This window comes from Manis javanica, chromosome 4, assembly GCF_040802235.1.
Source record: "Manis javanica isolate MJ-LG chromosome 4, MJ_LKY, whole genome shotgun sequence".
In the NCBI taxonomy this organism is placed as follows: domain Eukaryota; kingdom Metazoa; phylum Chordata; class Mammalia; order Pholidota; family Manidae; genus Manis; species Manis javanica.
In genome coordinates this window covers 177288903-177307387 of record NC_133159.1, presented here as the reverse complement: position 1 = coordinate 177307387, position 18485 = coordinate 177288903, and the positions used below count along the sequence as shown (strand labels likewise).

Genomic DNA, 18485 nt, shown 5'->3' with positions numbered 1-18485 from the left:
GGTCACCTTCCAGCCGCAGGTCCCTTCGTGTCACCAGGTGGCGCCGAAGAGCCAGCTCCAGCTCTGGGGCCTTTGCGGGGGCTTGAGGGGATTTGGCAGCCCCACCTGGCACCCACCCTCACTGTCTGGGCTTGGCCCCACTGCTGCAGCCTGCCTGCCTTCTGCCCTCACTGCAGGCACCCTCGGACCCAAGCCTGGCCGGTTCTGCTGGCCCCATGAGGCCAGCCTTTCCCTGGTTAGGCCCCAGTACAGCCAAAACAAGAAAAGGGAAAAAGTGGGAGCCACGGGCAGAGGTGGCAGCTTGCCCTAGTCCCTCTGGCCGGGATCATCTGGCTGGGTTCCCCATCTCTGCCCACTCCCAAAGCCTTCCTGCCTCCCCAGTTTCCAGCCAGATCGACCAGCCTTTGAAAAACAGCACCTCAATCCCCATAGCGCTTTGCAGTTTACAAAGCGTGTTCAACGTCTTTTATGCCAGTCCCCAAGATGCTGGCCTCACTTCGCAGACTGAGGGATCCTCGAAATTAACTGGCCCAAGGTCACACAGCTAGTGAGCTGTGGGCTCTAACCCAGGGCTCCGGGCAGGCTGCTTTCTCCGAGGCCGCACTTGACCCCTAGAGAGGAGGGAAGGCACCCAGGCGTCCGGCGCGCGGGCCGGCAGGGCGGGGCCCGGAGGAGCGCGGGAGCGGGCGGGGGCGGGGCGGGACCCGGGGGGCGGGCCCGCGCGGGAGGCGGCGAGCGCTCCGCCACACCGGCCGGCCAGCTCGGGGAGCCGGAGGCGCGGCGCGCAGAGCCGGGCGCCGAGCTGGCCACTGGCGGGCGCGGGGGCGGCCAGCCGCCAGGCCGCGCCACAGACACGGCCCCGCGGCGCCCGGGCTCAGGCGCCCGCCGAGCGACGACAGCGCGCGGAGCCGGGGCGCCGAGCCATGCTCGGTGCGGGAGGTGGCCGGCGTGGGCTCTCGGCGCGGGCGCAGCGCCCCTTCCCCGCGGTAAGTGGCGGGCGGCGAGCCGGGGCCCAACTTCGCCGCCAAGTTGGGGCTGAGCTCGGGCGCCGCGCGCACAAGGACGGCGGAGACAGGCGCGGACTCCTGGAGAGAGCCCGGCGGGCGCAGGGCGCAGAGGATCCCCGGAGGGAAGGCCGAGGTGACGGGCGCGCGGCGGGCGCTAGGGAAGGACGCGGGCAAGACGTCCCGGACGTTCGCCTCCCGGGGCGCCGAGCCCTCCAGCGCCTTCTCTGCCCCGCGTCGCGGCGCCGTATGGGAGGGTGCGGTGCGCAGACGCGGGAGTCTGGGCTGCGGGGCCCCCCAACTGTTGCTGCTGGCGGCCGCTGGGGCGCGGAGCTGGGCCCGCGGCCGGGAGCAGGGGCCCGAGAGGGCTCAGGAGCCGGGCCCTTTGCCTCTCCTGGGGCCTCCTGGGCACCTGCTGCGCGCGTTTGCCTTCACGACCCGCCCCACTCCCCGCGTGGGACCCAGCCAGCTGCTTCTCTCGGCTCCTCTTAACGCCCCCTGCTCTGACCTCCTCGATTCAGCGTGGGCTTCGCGGGATGGTGGGATCCGCCTAAATGCTAGCCCCGCGCCCGGCGGGCCCAGGCCCCGAGGATGCTAAAGGAAGGCTGGGCGAGGAGGACCCTGGGGGGCCGTGAGACCCGGTGCTCCAGGCCCTGGCGCAGCGGAGGGTTTCTCTGGTCTCCCTCGGGGCTTTGACCAGGATCCCGCCGTCGAAGGGAAGCCCTGAGCTTCCTGCCGCTGAAGGCGTTTCGTGCCTAGACTAGGTGAGCAGGGAGAGGGACGTCTGAAGGCAAGAATACCCCAAGGGTGCGTCCCACGACCCATCCAGAAGTCCAGCTAGGTGAACGACGCGGGAATTCCCACGGGCCCTGGCGCCCACGCCATTGGTCCACCCTGGTTCCTAGCCCTGCTCACCCCACAGGAGTTCTCTGTCTCTGTCTCCTAGCTCTTCGTTGGTGGCACCACCCTGGTTTGGACCCACTACCCACCACCATGGTGGGGCCACGGGGAAATCGAGGAAAGGAGCCTGTCTGTGGCTCCTGCGCTCTATCTCGGAGCCCGTCTAGTTTCAGGCTGTTCCAGTAGGTTTGAATCGGCTCCTAAACTCCATACGAAGAATTTGAATAGGAACGTGGAGGGGACCAGGTTGGTTGGAAACCAGACTCCTGGGTTCCCCCAGGCCCGAGGTCAAGGCTGCGCTGGTACTGCCCACAGCTCCGCCTGCCAGGAGAGCTCCCCGACAGGCGGCCGCCAGCTTGGGGGATTGGGGGTGGGGGCCAAGAAGCCGCGGACGCCCGCAGCGGGTAGCAGAGAAGCAGAAGGCGCAAAGTGCGTGGTGCCCAGTTTGGCCGCCAGGAGGCGTGGCACGGGTCCCCGCTCCCGTAGTCGCCGCCACCGCCGCCGCATCGCGAGTGTCCTTGAGCCGCGGGTGACAGTGGCTCTCGCCGCTTGCGCCCCGTCCTCCCGCGGGGGGAGCCTGATGCCACATTCCCTATGAATTATTTATCGCCGGCCTAAAAATACCCCGAACTTCACAGCCCAAGTGTAAGAGATTCCTGCCAGGGGGAGGGGGCGCCCCGGGGTCCGGGAGGAATCAGCGGGGTGTGTGGGAGTTAGGGAGTTATTCTTGTGGGGGGAGACCTCTGTGCCGGCACCAGTGGGGCAAGATGCAGGGGGCGGTCTTCTCCCCTGACGCTTGGGTTCGGGTTTTAGCTCGGCAAAAGGGAGGGAGGGATAACCGACGGCAAAGGAGAGGCCGCTTTCACGAAGGGCAGTGGATCCAGAGGAGCAGAGCAGCCGGGGTCCCTCTGCTCCCGGGAAGCAGCAAGGCCGCTCAGAAGGGCCGACTCCTGGGACGAAGCCTCCTGGGCTAGGAGGGGGGAGCGAGCCATCAGTGTGTGGAATGCGACAGCGCGTGTGTGCACATCTGTGTGCTGGAGCCTGCCTGAGACTGCGCGAGGGGTGGAGGTGCTCAGGCATTTCAAGGTGATGCTGCTTGTCCTACAGGAGTGACCCCCAACATCCTCCCCTTGGCCTTTTTGATGTTTCATCAAAAGTTAAGAGCCCATTTGCAAAAGGCACAGACCCTAAGGGGAAGGGCAGAGGCCTCTAAAACAACAGTCCAGTGTGTGGCAGGGCCATCACCCAGAAGGCAAATACCCGCCAGGGGGAAAATGAGGCCAGCTGTTGCAGTGTCATGCCAGGAGAGGTAGAGAGGGGAAGTGGCAAGAAGGGCACTGTGGCCTAGAGCCCCACGCAGTCCCTGTGTCCTCACCCAGTGTGTCCAGGGCCTGGGTGGACTGAGGCAGGTGCCCTGTGGGAGAGGGATATAGGCTGGACTCTGAAAATTCTGGGATTTTGTCGTGTAGGCAAGAGGGAGGCAGTGGGAAGAGGACATTCCAGCCCCAGGGAACAGCAGCGCAAAGGTCTGGAGACAAGAACAGGGGGCTGTCTGGCTATCAAACTGGCAGGAGAGAGGGGTCCATGGAGGGGAGGACAATTGGTTGGGGTCAGGGTGTGCAGGGCCTATCCGTGGAACCCAGGCGTCTGGACTTCACATGGGCAGCAGGAAGCAGCTGGGCTGCTTGGAGAGGGAGAGGTGTAGCATCTAGAGGGATGGTTTAGGCCAGTGCCACATGTGGGGGTGGAGAGGTGAGAGGCCAGGGGAGGCTAGTGGGGAACAGCATTAGGCCAGGGCTGGGATATGACCCTGCTGCCTTGGGGTCAGGCTGAGGCCACGTGGTGACAAGACTCTGGAGTCTAAGTGTTGAATCCGCCCATCGCTATTCGAAGCTCAGAGCCTTGCCTGAGCCAGAAGTATTCTGTGTTCATTCCTGATGAGAAACACAACCTACCTCAAATTCCTCTCCTCCTTGGCTCCAATCTAAGAGCACGCCTTCCTATTAGACAGACTCTCTGGGGTTAGTGTCCTTTTGGAGTTAGTGGGGGCGGCGGCTAGGCCCTGCATCTAGAGTCGTGCTATGCAAAAGAAACACAATGTGAACTGCATGTGTGATTTTAAGTTTTCTAGTAGCAACATTAGAAAAAGTAAAAAGAAACAGGTGAAATTAATTCTGATGGTATATTTTGCTTATTTTAATGTATCTAAAATATTATTTCAACATGTAATCAATATGAAAATATTAAGGAGATATTTTACATTATTTTTTTCATACCACATCTTCGATATCCTGTATGTATTTTACACTTACAGCATCCCTCAGTTCAGATGAGCCATGTTTCACGTGCCCATGGTCACAGGTGACTGGTGGCTGCTGTACTGGAAGCGCAGATCTAGAGCTCAGATCTGTGGCAGAGGTTGGGGAGGCTTGGGGCTTCCCAGAGGGCAGGGAGCCTACAGGGATGGGAGGTGTGAGCAGAGATGACCACAGAAAAGCCTTGCCAAAGGAAGAGCAAGCAGGACAGTGCCCTTTGCAGGTGTAACTTGAAATCCTGATTTGTGGTAGCTGAGACATTACGTGGCGTGGCATTGCTTAGTTTCATCCCAGATTCACTCATGTCTCTGGGCCGACACTCTTCGACAGCATACTAGGAAATCATACACAGGGGCAGATTTCAAGGGCATCAACATGACACGGGATTCCCTCCCCTGCCCCAAATCCTGTCTTCTCAGCCTGAAATTAAATGAGGCCCACCCTGGCCAGCCTTTGGCTCTCCCCTATCCAGAATTTTTGTTGGGGATGTGATGGAGATGGAGACGGAGCAGAGCTGTGGCCAATGGCCAGCTGGGAGGGACAGCTACATCAGGGGCACCTCGCACTGGTTGGCTATCATTCACAATCCAAAGCAATGGTATTTATTTAGCAGGGAGACATGGCAGGCCCTTGGGTAGGTTAAAAAAATCTTATGTACCCTCCATAGCCTGGAGAAGCAGCTTGTGTGGAAGGTACTGTGGGGTTTCAGGTGACCCTCTGCCCTGACCAAGTCAGTGGTGTTATACTCCTGCTGTGGAAGAGCTGCTGCTAATGGGAGCCAAGGGGAGAAGGTAGGGAGAGCTGGTGCCCAGCATGAGGGGGCTCTGTGCCATGCAGGACCACGCAGGGCAGAGCCCTGGGGCTGTTAGCTTCAGTTTAGGATGGGGAATCAGGAGCCAGGGCAGAGAGTGTCACAAGAGCTGCCTTCCTGCACCGGCAGTGGGATTGTCACCAACCGGATAAGGACACGATAACAGTGAGTAGCCCCCACACTGCTGTGACTTTGGTTCTGTGATTATCACAGGCTCAGAGAAGCTAGGTAGTTTCCCAAGATCACACAGCTAGTAAGTGGCAGAACTGGGACTTGCACTTAGGTTGGTCTGACTGGAAGCCATGCACTTGGACACCAGACTAACATCTCCAATGTCTCTTTCTAGGGCAGAGTTCAGATAGTTGGGTTTCCAAAGGTCTGGCCTTTCTAGCCAAATGTGCTGTCCAATAGTAGGATGGGGGTAACTGGGCACCACAGTGATGCATGTCCTCCCCAGCCCCTGCCCCTCTGGGATGCTGGGATGCTCGTCTAACCTTGCTGTCTCCTTCTCCGTGTCTGTCGTGTCTATGGCTCTCTCTCTCTCTGCCTCTCCTTGTGGAGGGAGGTCTCCCCTCTTCTTTTTCATCTCCTGGATGTCTGTCCCTCTGACTCTGGCCCTCCCCTCTTGTCTGTCTTGCCTCCCGCCCTGTGCCTACCCTGATCTCTCTGCAGGATCCTCCGGTGGACATGGGTGGGGCCCTGGGGCCGGCCCTGCTGCTCACCTCACTCCTTGGTGCCTGGGCAGAGCTGGGCCCTGGGCAGGGCGAGCAGGCTTTGACGGTGGCCGTGGTGTTTGGCAGCTCGGGGCTGCCACAGGCCCAGGCCCGTATCCGCCTCACCCCTCAGAGCTTCCTGGACCTGCCGCTGGAGATCCAGCCACTCACTGTGGGGGTCAACAATACCAACCCCAGCAGTCTCCTCACCCAGATCTGCGGGGTTCTGGGTGCCACCAGCGTCCATGGCATCGTCTTTGAGGACAACGTGGGCACCGAGGCCGTGGCCCAGATCCTGGACTTCATCTCCTCCCAGACTCACGTGCCGATCCTCAGCATCAGTGGGGGCTCTGCTGTGGTCCTCACTCCCAAGGTGCCTGTGCAAACTCGTGTCCCCTCATCCTTTGGGTCTGGGGCTGGGGGGATGGTGCTGAGTCTGGGCCAGAGAGAGACTTAGGTCCTGGGAAACTGGGGTTGGGTGGGACTAGCAGAGAGGGGATGCTGAGGGTATGATGTGGCTGAGGGAGGAGACTGTGGGAATGACATTCCCGTGTTCTAGAACTAAACCTTTCACAGTTGTGTCTGGGTGAGGTTTGAACAAGTGGCAAGCCCACCTCTGGCTTCGGTGGGCAGCCTTGGCCCACCTCCCTTTCTTGGTCAAGCTCCAGACCCAGGAGTGGAGGGCCAGGCTGGGCATGGGACCGATGTAGTTAACCTGCAGAGGCAGGTCACCATCCAAGGCATGGTGGAGGTGTGCCCTCAGAGAGCTTGCATCCTGTGGGGAGAAAGTTCTAAACCCACATTCAGCTGTGGTCACAGCTGGGATAAGCATTCTGAAGGAAAAATACAGGATGCCGTGATGGAGGGTAATGGGGCCCCCATCTGGGTCGGGGGTTGAGAAGTATATCCAAACTGATTCCTGGAGGATGACGGGGAGCTGGCAAGATATGTGGTGGGGTACAGTGGGGGAGAATGTTCCAGGCAGAGGGAGCAGGTGGTGTGAAGGCCCTGAGGTGGAAGGAGCTCAGAGATTTTGTGGAACGGAGAGAAGCCTGGAGAGGAAGGTGGGGTTCCAACCACATGGGAAGACATTTGGGTTTATCCTAAGTAACTAGGGAGCCAAAGAGGGTGTTGAGGAGAGAGCTGGATCTGATGTACCTTTCTTTTATATTTATTTTTATTATGGAGAAATTTGAGCATACATCAAAGTAGAAGAGACCCAATATACCCCCCATCCACTCCTGGCCAGCTCTGCCTGATCCTTACCCCCCTCTTCTGTGTAACCTTGAAGCAAAGCCCAGACATCCCATTATCCCATTCATAAATATTTCAGTATATATCTTTAGCAGATAAGGGTTTTAAAAAATCCACCCTACATTATCACATCTAAAAGATAACTTAAAAATTCCCATCATCAAATATCCAGCCAGTGTTAAAATATTCCCCATTGCTTCATAAACATCACCAATGTTTATTTTTAAATTTGTTTGCTTGAATTAAGAGACAAATTGGGTTCCCACGCGGCGGCTTCTGATATGGTCCTAGGCTCCTCCTCCATCTCCTTTTTTCCTCGCAGTTTGTTGAAGAAACCGGGTTACTTGTCCTGTAGAGTTTTCCCGAATTTGCTTTTTTAAGACTGGGGCATTCATGGTGTGGTGGAATCATGGGGGGAGCCCACAGCTGGGGGGCTTGAGCTGGCAGTGCCCTGGGCATTGTGTGGCAGAGAGGTGGGCGACGAGGCATTTTCTCAGCCCCGGGCTTCCCTGGAGGATAATGCTTTCCCAGTTATCTGCGGCCTCACATTTGCTCCCACCATGGTGGTTCTCCATCCTCACAGTGCTTTAGAAAAATCCAGACGCACAGCGTCGCATCTCTTAGATACCAGCGCAGAAGGTGTGGGGCAGGGCTTCCCAAACTAGCGGGGCTCAAGAATCACCTGAAGAGCTTGTTAAAATACAGGTCCTGCGCGCCATCCCCGGAGATTCTGATCCAGTATGCAACGCGCCCGGGAATTTGCAATCCAACAAGTTCCCAGGGGACGCTGATGCTGCGGCTGGTCGTCTGTCCAGCACCGGCCGGATTGGGCGCCAGGCATGAGTATTTTTAAAAGCTCTCCAGCTGATCTGACGGGCACCTGGGGTTAGAAACCACGTCCGGGTAGGGAAGAGATGTTGCGGGCCAGGGGCTCCCGAGACGCCCTGACATCTTCCGACGTCAGGGCGTCTGGGAGCAGACGCAGGCAGCAGCAGTTAGGGCGGGGCTAGGGGCGGGGCGGGGGTTCGCCCCTCCCGGCTCAGGCCCCGCCCCCGCCCCCCAGGACCCGGGCTCCGCCTTCCTGCAGCTGGGCGTGTCCCTGGAGCAGCAGCTGCAGGTGCTGTTCAAGGTGCTGGAGGAGTACGACTGGAGCGCTTTCGCGGTGATCACCAGCCTGCACCCGGGCCACGCGCTCTTCCTCGAGGGTGTGCGCGCCGTCGCCGAGGCCAGCTACCTGGGCTGGCAGCTGCTGGACGTGCTCACGTTGGAGTTGGGCCCCGGCGGGCCGCGCGCGCGCACCCAGCGCCTGCTGCGCCAGCTCGACGCCCCGGTGCTGGTGGCCTACTGCTCGCGCGAGGAGGCTGAGGTGCTCTTCACAGAGGCGGCACAGGCCGGCTTGGTGGGGCCTGGGCATGTATGGCTGGTGCCGAGCCTGGCGCTGGGCAGCACCGACGCTCCCCCCGCCGTCTTCCCCGTGGGCCTCATAAGCGTCGTCACTGAGAGCTGGCGCCTCAGCTTGCGTCAGAAGGTCCGCGATGGTGTGGCCATCCTGGCCCTGGGTGCCCACGGCTACCGGCGCTGGCACAGCACCCTGCCTGACCCCGCTGGTGACTGCCGTGGCCACCCCGGGCCCATCAGTCCTGCCCGAGTGGCCTTCTACAGGTGGGCATCTGTTCAGTGTATGGGAGCCGGTGGGAGGGTGCTTCAGGGGACCTGGGTGGCAGTGAGGTTGGGCTTGCTGGCCACACCTCCCACTAACTGTGCTTGGAGCCAGGTCACCTCACTTCTTTGGGCCTTAGTTTCTTCATCAGAAAAAAAGAGCTGGGTGTGAGTGTGTGATGAGGTCACAGGGGTCCATAGAGGTGAACATGGGACATTAAGTACATGATAGATGCTACCTGTTCTTGGTGGTGGTGAGGCAAAAGGTGGGGGTGGCATCTGGTCCTGGACAGGGCTGCAGGCAGGGCTAAAGGGACACCAGGCTTTTCTCCACCCATCCCCCACCTTCCGGCAGGCACCTACTGAATATCACCTGGGAGGGCCGCGACTTCTCCTTCAGCCCTGGTGGGTACCTGGTCCAGCCCACCATGGTTGTGATCGCCCTTAACCGACACCGCCTCTGGGAGATGGTGAGAAGGGGGTGAGCCCAGGGGCCCTCGGTATCCTCTCACTTTGTCCCCAGCCTCTCTTGCCCCACAGCTGAGCAGAGTCCCTTCTGCCCTTATCCAGGCCCTCATCCTTCAGTTCTCAGCCGCAGCATCACCTCTGAGAAGCCTTCCAGGTCCCCCAGGGTGGGCGAAGTGCTTGCTCTGGGCTCCCATAACACTCTGTTCACACTCCCTCCACTGCAGAACTTACCAAGCACTCTTAGCACATAGTCCTGCCCCTGGAGGAGCAACCTAGAGCTGTGCTGGTCCATCAGACATGTAAACAGATAGAATTTGGGGAAATCAGGGCTTGAGAAGAGATGTGTGCAAAACATGTGAGAGTAGAGAGGAGGAATAGAAATTAGTTCTGCCTTCAAAGGAGTAAACTGGGGAAGGCTTCAGAAATTGGGTCATTTGGGCTGTGCTGTAGAGGGTTGAATAGGAGCCCACCAGGAAGGGGTACTAGCCTCATAGAGGCAAAAGGGCAGGAGGGTTTGGGGTATTTTAAAGTGATGTGTTTGGGGGTGTGGAGACTGGGGGAGAAGGGTGGGGTTATGGGGGTAAGTTGGACCAGAGTGTGAAGGGCCTTGAGTGCTGGGCTAAGGACTTCATAGTAAAGTCAGGGGCAATGAATGTGGTGAGGCAGGCTCAGGACTGAGCATTAGGAAGATGCTGTGGGCTAGCAGCAGTGTGGAGGCTGGACTGGAAAGTACAGGGACCAGAGGCCGGGAGGAGGTTACAGGGAGCCCTCCCTTTTGGCCCATGCCCAGCCCCTTGTCCTGACTCTCCTGCTCCCCAAATGCTCCTGCCTCCGGTCTTCTACCCCAAGCATCCCTAGGCGAGGGAAGCAGATTCTTGGCCCTGACCGGCCCACCCAGAGGCTGCATCTGGGGGGCGGGTAATGGGGCTGCAGGTCTCAGGCTGAAGCTGGTCTTCCTCTGCAGGTGGGGCGGTGGGCCCATGGTGTCCTCCACATGAAGTACCCAGTGTGGCCTCGCTACAGTGCCTCCCTGCAGCCCGTAGTGGACAGCCGGCACCTGACCGTGGCCACACTAGAAGAGCGGCCCTTTGTCATTGTGGAGAGCCCTGCCCCTGGCACGGGTGGCTGTGTGCCCAACACTGTGCCCTGCCGCAGGCAGAGCAACCACACCTTCAGGTTCGTGAAAACACTTGGGTGGCCCTGTGTGAGCTGTGTGCTGCTGTGTGGGGGCAGGCGCTGTGTGTGTCTTATGCTTGGGTGGGGGGGGGCAGGGGTCCACATGCCAGGCTGGGAGGAGCTGCTGGCTGTGACTCCAGATGGTCTCTTGGTGGCAGCAGTGGTGACGCAGCCCCCTACACCAAGCTTTGCTGCAAGGGCTTCTGCATCGACATCCTCAAGAAGCTGGCCAAGGTGGTCAAGTTCTCATATGACCTGTACCTGGTAACCAATGGCAAGCATGGCAAGAGGGTGCGCGGCGTGTGGAATGGCATGATTGGGGAGGTAGGCCCACCTCTCAGGCCCACCCCACCTGGCTGCTTACTGCCTCAGGCCCAGACCTCCCTCAGCCCCGCTGAGATGCTCCTAAGGCGTTCTCTCCTATGCTGGGGCTCAGTCAGGGTGTGACCCAGGCCCAGCTCCTGCCAGGGGGTCCCCCAGCTGGCAGGGAAGATTGGACTGTCCCCAGTGATTGCCGCTTGGTGGTCAGTCCTGAACGTGGAACTCTGAGGGCCCCAGATGAGAACACCCGATTCAGTTGCTGGGAGGGGGCAGGAGGAGTCTGGGGAGAGTGCATCAGTCTGGGGAGCCCCTCCTCTAATCCGGGCCTTGCCCCGTGGCCCCCAGGTGTACTACAAGCGGGCAGACATGGCCATCGGCTCCCTCACCATCAACGAGGAGCGCTCCGAGGTCGTGGACTTCTCTGTCCCCTTTGTGGAGACCGGCATCAGCGTGATGGTGGCTCGAAGCAATGGCACTGTCTCCCCCTCGGCCTTCCTGGGTGCGGCTCTGGGTGGGCAGGGTTGGCTCTGGGGTCAGAGGGGCCCGTGAAGCAGATGTATGGAGCATGGGTGTAGATGGGAGTTCAGGGTCCTCAGCACCTGGTGTGAGGCCTGACACAGCGGGGCCGGAGATGGGGAGAACAGGGGCGTGGTCGACCTGTGAGGAAGGCGAGGGCAAGGGAGGCAATTCTGGGGGCCTGCAGCTGGGACTTTGTGGGTTCAGGCTAGAGTGGGGGTGGGGGATGGAGCAGGTGGTGGATGGAGGGATGGAAGAGGGAGGGGAAGGAACCTGGGCTGTGGACCCTCTTCCTGTGGAAGGAAATAGGGGGAAGAGGCAGGATGAGATGCAGGGAAGACGGGTGGCCAGAGGAGGTTTTCTGGGTATGTGCAGGGGAAGAGGGGACCCTATCCCAGAGCAGAGGAGCAGGGGAGACCAAGAATGCCGGAAAGCCTGACTCCCCTTGGGGGGGTTCTCTCCTGGGGCTGTGCTGCTCTGAGAGGCAGCGACCCCTGGCTCAGTCGGTGCGCTGATGGGCTCTGACCACGTGGGCCCACCTGTCTGCACCCAGCTCTCTGGGCCGCGGTGCGGAGGGACGGCCCCGAGGCCTCTGAGCCGCTTCCGTCTGTTCCCAGAGCCCTACAGCCCCTCAGTGTGGGTGATGATGTTCGTCATGTGTCTTACTGTGGTGGCCATCACGGTCTTCATGTTTGAGTACTTCAGCCCTGTCAGCTACAACAAGAACCTCACCAGTGGCAAAAGTGAGCTCTCACTTGGGCCCGGGGTCAGGGAGCAGGGCTGGGGTGTCCCGGCAGGGTGGGCTCAGGGCCTCAGGAATGCTGATCTTGGGGGAGGTCTCTGGTCTTCAGACCACATGCAGGGGCTAATGAGATGTATGTGAGAGAGAAACAGGGTAAGCTGACTCGCTCTGGAGTGGGTATGGCCAGGGATGGGTCCCACACCCAGGACAGGGTGGGGACAGGAGCTGTGGAGCCAGGTGGGCTGAGACCTGAGCTCCTCTGTGCCAGGCATGAGGAGCCCCAGTTTCGCTCTCTCACCCCCAGAGTCTGGAGGCCCGTCCTTCACCATCGGCAAGTCTGTGTGGCTGCTGTGGGCACTGGTCTTCAACAACTCGGTGCCCATCGAGAACCCCCGAGGCACCACCAGCAAGATCATGGTCCTGGTCTGGGCCTTCTTTGCCGTCATCTTCCTTGCCAGTTACACTGCCAACTTGGCCGCCTTCATGATCCAGGAACAGTACATCGACACTGTGTCTGGCCTCAGTGACAAGAAGGTTCTGGGGCCACAGTTTCTGGGAGGCAGGCAGGGGGATGCTGAAAGCAGGGGACAGGAGGGGAATTTGAACTGGTGGTGGGAGCAGGAAGAAACTGGGGGAGCCTGGTGAGGAGGGGGCAGGGCTATGGGGAGAGACATGGCCCAGGTCCGCTGAGCGGCCCTGGGCAAGTCTCTCCCTGTCCTGGCCTCAGTTTCCCCATTTGAAAAACACAGGAATGGCCTGGACAACCTCTAAGACTATTCTGCTTGCACTCTGCAAGGGCAGGCTACAGGGCTGTGCTCTGGGGAGGGGGCTGGAGGTGTCAGTGCCTAGAGGGTTGGAGACAGGGTTACAATGGCAGCTGCCCTCTGCCCACAGTTTCAGCGGCCTCAAGATCAGTACCCACCCTTCCGCTTTGGCACAGTACCCAACGGCAGCACGGAGCGGAACATCCGCAGCAACTACCGTGATATGCACACCCACATGGTCAAGTTCAACCAGCGCTCGGTGGAGGATGCACTCACTAGCCTCAAGATGGGGTGGGTTCCCAGCCCGGTTCCCAGCCCTGCACCCACTCTCTGTCTCGTCTCTACCCATATCTTCCCAGTGACCAGTCTTGGCTATGTCCCTCCCTGAGAGACCCAAGGTGGGGACAGTGAGGCTGGACTGTCTCCTGGGGAGGAGGGGAGGAGGTCTTGGGGGCAGAGTGAGGCTCGAAGCAAAATTGGATGCCCCATGTGGCTCAGAGATGTAGCTACAGTGTTGACCAGAGTTTAGCCTTGGCCTGAAGTGGTGCTTGTGACCTGCTTAGGGTCTTAGGGGCATGGAGGGGCTGGGCAGAGAGGGTATGTCCTCTGGAGGCAGAGTGTTCCTCGCCTTTCTGAGGAGGAGGGTAAATGGGACCCCTGAGCTACAGCAGCGGGTCTTCTCTGCATCCAGAGCCACAGGGAACCAGAGAGGGCTTGGCCCAATCCTCCTGGGTGTGCGCAGCAGGTGCACGTGGCCCGACCCCGTCAGGCCCCAGATTTGGTGTTCCCACCCCACGAGATCCCCGGCCTGAAGGCTTGGCCTGTCCCCAGGAAGTTGGATGCCTTCATCTACGATGCTGCTGTCCTCAACTACATGGCGGGCAAGGATGAGGGCTGCAAGCTGGTCACCATTGGTTCCGGCAAGGTCTTTGCCACCACTGGCTACGGCATTGCCATGCAGAAGGACTCCCACTGGAAGCGGGCCATAGATCTGGCACTCCTGCAGTTTCTGGGGGACGGTGGGTGCTGCTGGGGGACTGGGTTCCAGGGTGGGCCATGGAGCCTGTCATGGGGCAGTGGCCTGACGACTGGTCAGCAAGTCCATTACTGTCCTCTGAGTTCCAGGGCCTGGGGGCAGGGAGAGGTCTCTGGGGGTGAGAAGTTGTGGCAGTGGGTGGAGGAGTATTTGGAGGGACCTGAGGGAAATGGGGGAGAGACAGGTTTGCTGGGAGGAGTGGGAGATAGAGTTGGGGAGTCCCTGAAGGGCAGGAAGACAGGAAGGAGCTCAGGCCACACTCGGGGTTGGGGGTGGCTGAACTCCTTTGTTTTTCTCCAAAACCCCTCCTCATCTTGAGATCACCTGGGGAGTGCCCAGTGCTTGCCTAGACCCAGAGCTGGGGCGCAGGCTTGCCTTGGTACCAGGGGCTTACATGTGTGAGTGATCCAGCTGAGCCTGCCCCCAAACCCAGAGAGAGCTTTGGGTTCCAATCCTATTATTAGATAAATAACTCTGATTTTCCATCCATCAGTACCATGGAATAATGAGTGATCACAGTGAAGGTGCCTGTGGTCTCCTTGGGGGTCCAGGCCTTCTGTGTGCCCATCTCCATACCTGGCATAGAGATGATCATTAAAAGTTTGATGAATAAATGTATGATACAGTTTACCCAGTCAACAATTCTTACTGGGTATGGGGTGGGGGTGGGGGGTGTCAAAGCCTAGCTTTGCCCAGCCCAGCTCTTTGCTTTCCTTTCTCCCTGACCACTGACACCCCTGCCCCTCAAATCCTGCCCCTGTGGAGCTGGATCTCTGTGTAGTCCTACAAAGGCGTGGCATCCTGGCCACAGACTCCTTGATCCAGACTTGGGTGAGCATTGGGAAGGTCCTTCCTGAAGCAGGTGTGTCCTCCCTCCCACCCACACCAGGGGAGACACAGAAGCTGGAGACCGTGTGGCTCTCGGGAATCTGCCAGAATGAGAAGAACGAGGTGATGAGCAGCAAGCTTGACATCGACAACATGGCCGGTGTCTTCTACATGCTGCTCGTGGCCATGGGGCTGGCCCTACTGGTCTTTGCCTGGGAGCATCTGGTCTACTGGAAGCTGCGTCACTCAGTGCCAAACACATCCCGGCTGGACTTCCTGCTGGCCTTCAGCAGGGTGCGTGCTCACCCCACCTGAGACAGGCCCCAGATAAAGAGGCACCATCTCAGAAGTCAGAGCTAGCCACGGCCCCATTTATAGATGTAAAAATGGAGGGCGGGAGAGGTGGCAGGCCTCACTAGCATCACACCACAGATGAGAAGCAGAGCCCTTTTTCAACTGGCAGGGCAGTACTTGGGAGCCAGGCTGACCCAGAATCAAATCCCCATTGCCCTACAAGCTGTGTGACTTCAGGAAAGGAAGTTAACCTCTTGGAGCCTCAGACAACAACTCCATCGCCCCTTGCAGCAGCCGGTGCCTGCAGGCCGTTAACAAACAGTTGCTTCTTAGGCCCTAGAGATGACTGGGCTTATGACTGGGACGGGGAGGCCGGCGGTCCCTGAGAGGAGCCGGCTGCTAACACCTTGTCTCCTCCCTACTGCCCAGGGCATATACAGCTGCTTCGGCGGGGTGCAGAACCTGGCCAGCCCCGCGCGGCCGCCCAGCCCGGACCTCACGGCCAGTTCAGCCCAGGCCAGCGTGCTTAAAATGTTGCAGGCGGCGCGCGACATGGTGACCACGGCGGGCGTGAGCAGCTCCCTGGACCGCGCCACGCGCACCATTGAGAGCTGGGGCGGCAGCCGCCGCGCGGCCCCGCCGCCTGCCTGCCCCGGCCCGCGGCCGCCCACCCCTGCCCCGGTCCCCGAGCTGCGCCCCAACGGCTGGGGACCGCCAGGCGGGGGCCGCGCCGCCCCGGGGTGCAGGGTCCCGAAGTCCCCGGGTCGCCCCCCGACGTTCGGGCTGCCCCTGCCCGAAGTCTCCCGGGTGTGGGACCGGCCAGCCTGGGAGGCGCCGGCGCAGGGTGGGTGCGGGGGGCGGCACCTCTGGGCGTCCGAGCGGCGCGCGGTCCCAGCGCGCCCCCTGTCTCCCGAGCCCTGCCAGTACAGCTCTTTCCTTCGAGCCGACCGCCCCGGGCGCCCCTTCCTCCCGCTCTTCCCGGAGCCCCCGGAGCCCGAGGACCTGCCGCTGCTCGAGCCGGAGCAGCTGGCCCGGCGGGAGGCCCTGCTGCGTGCGGCCTGGGCCCGGGGCCCACGCCCACGCCACGCTTCCCTGCCCAGCTCGGTGGCTGAAGCCTTCACCCGGCCCTGCCCGCCGCCCGCCGGGTGTGCGCTCCCGGCCTGTGGGCGCTTGGCGCCCGCGCAGTCGATGCGGCTGCCCTCCTACCGGGAGGCCTGCGGGGGGTCCGTGTGGGCAGGGGCCCCCACCTGGCCGCACAGACAGCACGCCTGCCTTCACGCCCATGCCCACCTGCCGCTCTGCTGGGAGGCTGTATGCCCTCACCTCCCGCGCTATGCCAGCCACGGACCCTGGCTCCCTGGGGCGTGGGGACCTCCGGGGCACAGAGGCAGGACCCTGGGGGAGCTGGCAGACTTCAGCAGGGTGGTCTGTGAGAGGCATGGCTTCCCCAGACCTTGCACCTGGCGGAGGATCTCCAGCTTGGAGTCAGAAGTATGAGGTGTCCACTCCAGTGGTTCCTGGGCAGCTGGATTATCCACCTGGCACTGCCAGGGTTAGGGGGCAGGCAGGCTTGGCCTTTTTTGGCTTCTGCCATGAAATCCTGGCCATGGGCACCCAGTGGCAGGTGATGTTGCCCACAGTCGGTTCAGTGACCTCAGCAGTGTCAGGTCCTGGTTTGGGCTGGGCTCTTGCTGCCTTCTTATGCAGAGCCCTGCCCACCTGGCCTGGAGTCACGGAGAGCAGGGGGACTCCTGTCAAGGCTGCTGGGGACCTGGTGTGAGAGCATGGAGGCTGGAACTCAGTGTTGGGGCAAAGCTGTCCTGCTCCTTGCTCTGCCCTCTGGAGTTTCTTCTCCCCAGAGCACCGAACATTAAACAGACCTTTTCCAACCCACTGGTCCTGGCTGCCTCATTCTGCATCCCTGGAGGGTCTCATCACAGGCTGTGGGCACTAGGCGCATCATACAAGCACCCTGGGTAGGGCGTCTGCCTAGAGGCTGTAAGCAGGCCCCTCTTGGGGAGTATCTGGAGGGTGAGCTTGAATAAGGGCTCAGGGCGACAGAAGCCGCTTGGCCTTCAGCACCAGCTCCCGTCCACCCTGGAGCTGGATGTGACGAACGTGCTCAGCACGGGGGCTCCCATGGCGATGGATGGAATTCATCCTCAGTCTCCTTGGAAAGAGATGCTCATGCCAGGGGCTGCGGGCATCCTGACCTGCTAAGTGCCCACCTGTGAGCCTGACGGGGTCGTGGCGGAAATGGCAGAGGGAGGTCGGTTGTGAGGACCCTGCTGGGCTCTCCTGGGCCCTGGCCCACTGTACACTCTCCATGGTGGCTGTGTGGAGTCCAGACTGACTGCTGGCTCTGGAAGCCTGGCACAGGAGGCTTCCAGGTCAGGCATGGCCCAGCCTTGCTGGTACCAGGACTCCTTGGGAGGGAGGGAGGGAGCGAGCCCCGGGTCAGAGAATCTGCCTGTGTCGCAGCCCTGCATCCTCCCTCTGGGCTCTCAGCCCCACCTCCTTTCTGTCACATATCATTGGCCCTGGACTATCTAGAAAGATGGCTCTTGCTTACAGTGTTCAATGCTTCGACCCCTGTGATTCCATCTAGCCCCCACAATGCCCCTGGGCAGCAAGCCAGCCCTCATTCTTCCATATTCAGCCCGCAAACATGGTGAGTGTGATTGGTGCCATCAGACCCTTTTCCAGCTGTGAGTGTATAAAGCCTTCTGGGATGAGCTGGGTGAGGCAGGCCAGAAACAAACTCTGTGTAACAGGGAGGAGGCCAGGGAGGGCAGCGCTGGAGGCCACCAGCTGCCTAGTGCTCTTTCCCACAGGGCTCCTCGCTGGTTCCCAAGAAGTGGGATCCCCTCTCCAGGCTCCCAACACCCCACTGCTGGGGTTGGGGCCATGAAAACTGGACGTTTTTGTTTGGTTTTAGGAGTGAGAACAGCTGAAATGGTAGAGAGGAGGGGGAGTCTCTAATAGCCCTCCACTTGGCTGGAGAGCCTGACTGCTCCAAGAATGGGTGGTCCCCATCTGTTACAGTAAATTTTATGTCCCCTGTGCTATGGATTTTCAAGGATCCAGGTCCAGGATTGGGGGAAGCAGCAACAGGTGGTGACTGTGAGTCTAGGTGAGTGCTAGAGGCCACTGCCCCAGAACGGAGCATGACCTTGTCTGCATGGCTTTGTTGGTGGGAGGGTTAATAACTGGTGGCCGCCAGCCCCCGACCTGCGCGCCCTCCTGCTCCGGGTCTGAGTGCAGCTCTGGGTGGAAGGCTGCAGCAGGTGAGCTGGGAGGAGCCATGAGTTTCAGGCTGCTTTCTGCTCACTGCCTAAGATCATTAATTACCAAAAGCTGGAAGGATAATCAGAAGGCAGATGTGGCGCTGAGCCTGCTGCTAGCTGGCTCCAAGGGGGGCCAACCCTGCCTCCAGGGCCAGGCTCTTGGCTGCCTCGTTCCTGTTCTAGGAATGTGTTCTGGGGAGAAGTGAGCCCTGTGGGATGTGGGGGCAGGAAGGATGCTTCCGGCAGAAAGCCTGGTGGGTAGGAGGCAGCTGACCTTGTGCATGAGGCCACAGACATTCAGTCATTGTAAACAGGTGCGTGACTGTGCAGCAAAGTCATGAATGTGAATTCATCCAGACCAGACATTCAAATGCTGTTTCCTTTTGGTGGGATACAG

General features: G+C 60.3%; 1 protein-coding gene across 5 annotated transcripts; it reads left to right on the top strand.

Annotated features, from left to right (window-relative positions):
* Nucleotides 1-763: 763 nt before the first annotated feature.
* On the top strand, nucleotides 764-16697 carry GRIN2C (glutamate ionotropic receptor NMDA type subunit 2C). Of its 5 annotated transcripts, none has more exons than XM_036997445.2 (14): nucleotides 764-986; nucleotides 5703-6116; nucleotides 7703-7834; nucleotides 8061-8659; nucleotides 9012-9126; nucleotides 10089-10300; nucleotides 10459-10591; nucleotides 10967-11120; nucleotides 11755-11880; nucleotides 12184-12413; nucleotides 12774-12934; nucleotides 13475-13662; nucleotides 14569-14801; nucleotides 15231-16697. In XM_036997445.2, the coding sequence occupies exons 1-14, from the start codon at nucleotides 924-926 to the stop codon at nucleotides 16296-16298; spliced, it is 3828 nt and encodes a 1275-aa protein (XP_036853340.1). In that variant the 5' UTR covers nucleotides 764-923; the 3' UTR covers nucleotides 16299-16697. The 5 variants fall into 5 exon arrangements, with proteins under 5 accessions (XP_036853340.1, XP_036853337.1, XP_036853338.1 ...); XM_036997442.2 differs by having other exon boundaries at nucleotides 765-986; nucleotides 10459-10624; XM_036997443.2 differs by having other exon boundaries at nucleotides 766-986; nucleotides 10462-10624.
* The last annotated feature ends 1788 nt before the right edge of the window (nucleotides 16698-18485 follow it).

What these genes read in the sequence shown, in the direction of transcription:
- GRIN2C (XM_036997442.2), top strand. Translation starts at nt 924, where the DNA reads ATGCTCGGTGCGGGAGGTGGCCGGCGTGGGCTCTCGGCGCGGGCGCAG. An exon ending in CCGGCCGGATTGGGCGCCAG is followed by an intron (nt 7,835 to 8,060) that starts GCATGAGTATTT and finishes CCCGCCCCCCAG; the next exon opens with GACCCGGGCTCCGCCTTCCT. An exon ending in CTCACTAGCCTCAAGATGGG is followed by an intron (nt 12,935 to 13,474) that starts GTGGGTTCCCAG and finishes GCCTGTCCCCAG; the next exon opens with GAAGTTGGATGCCTTCATCT.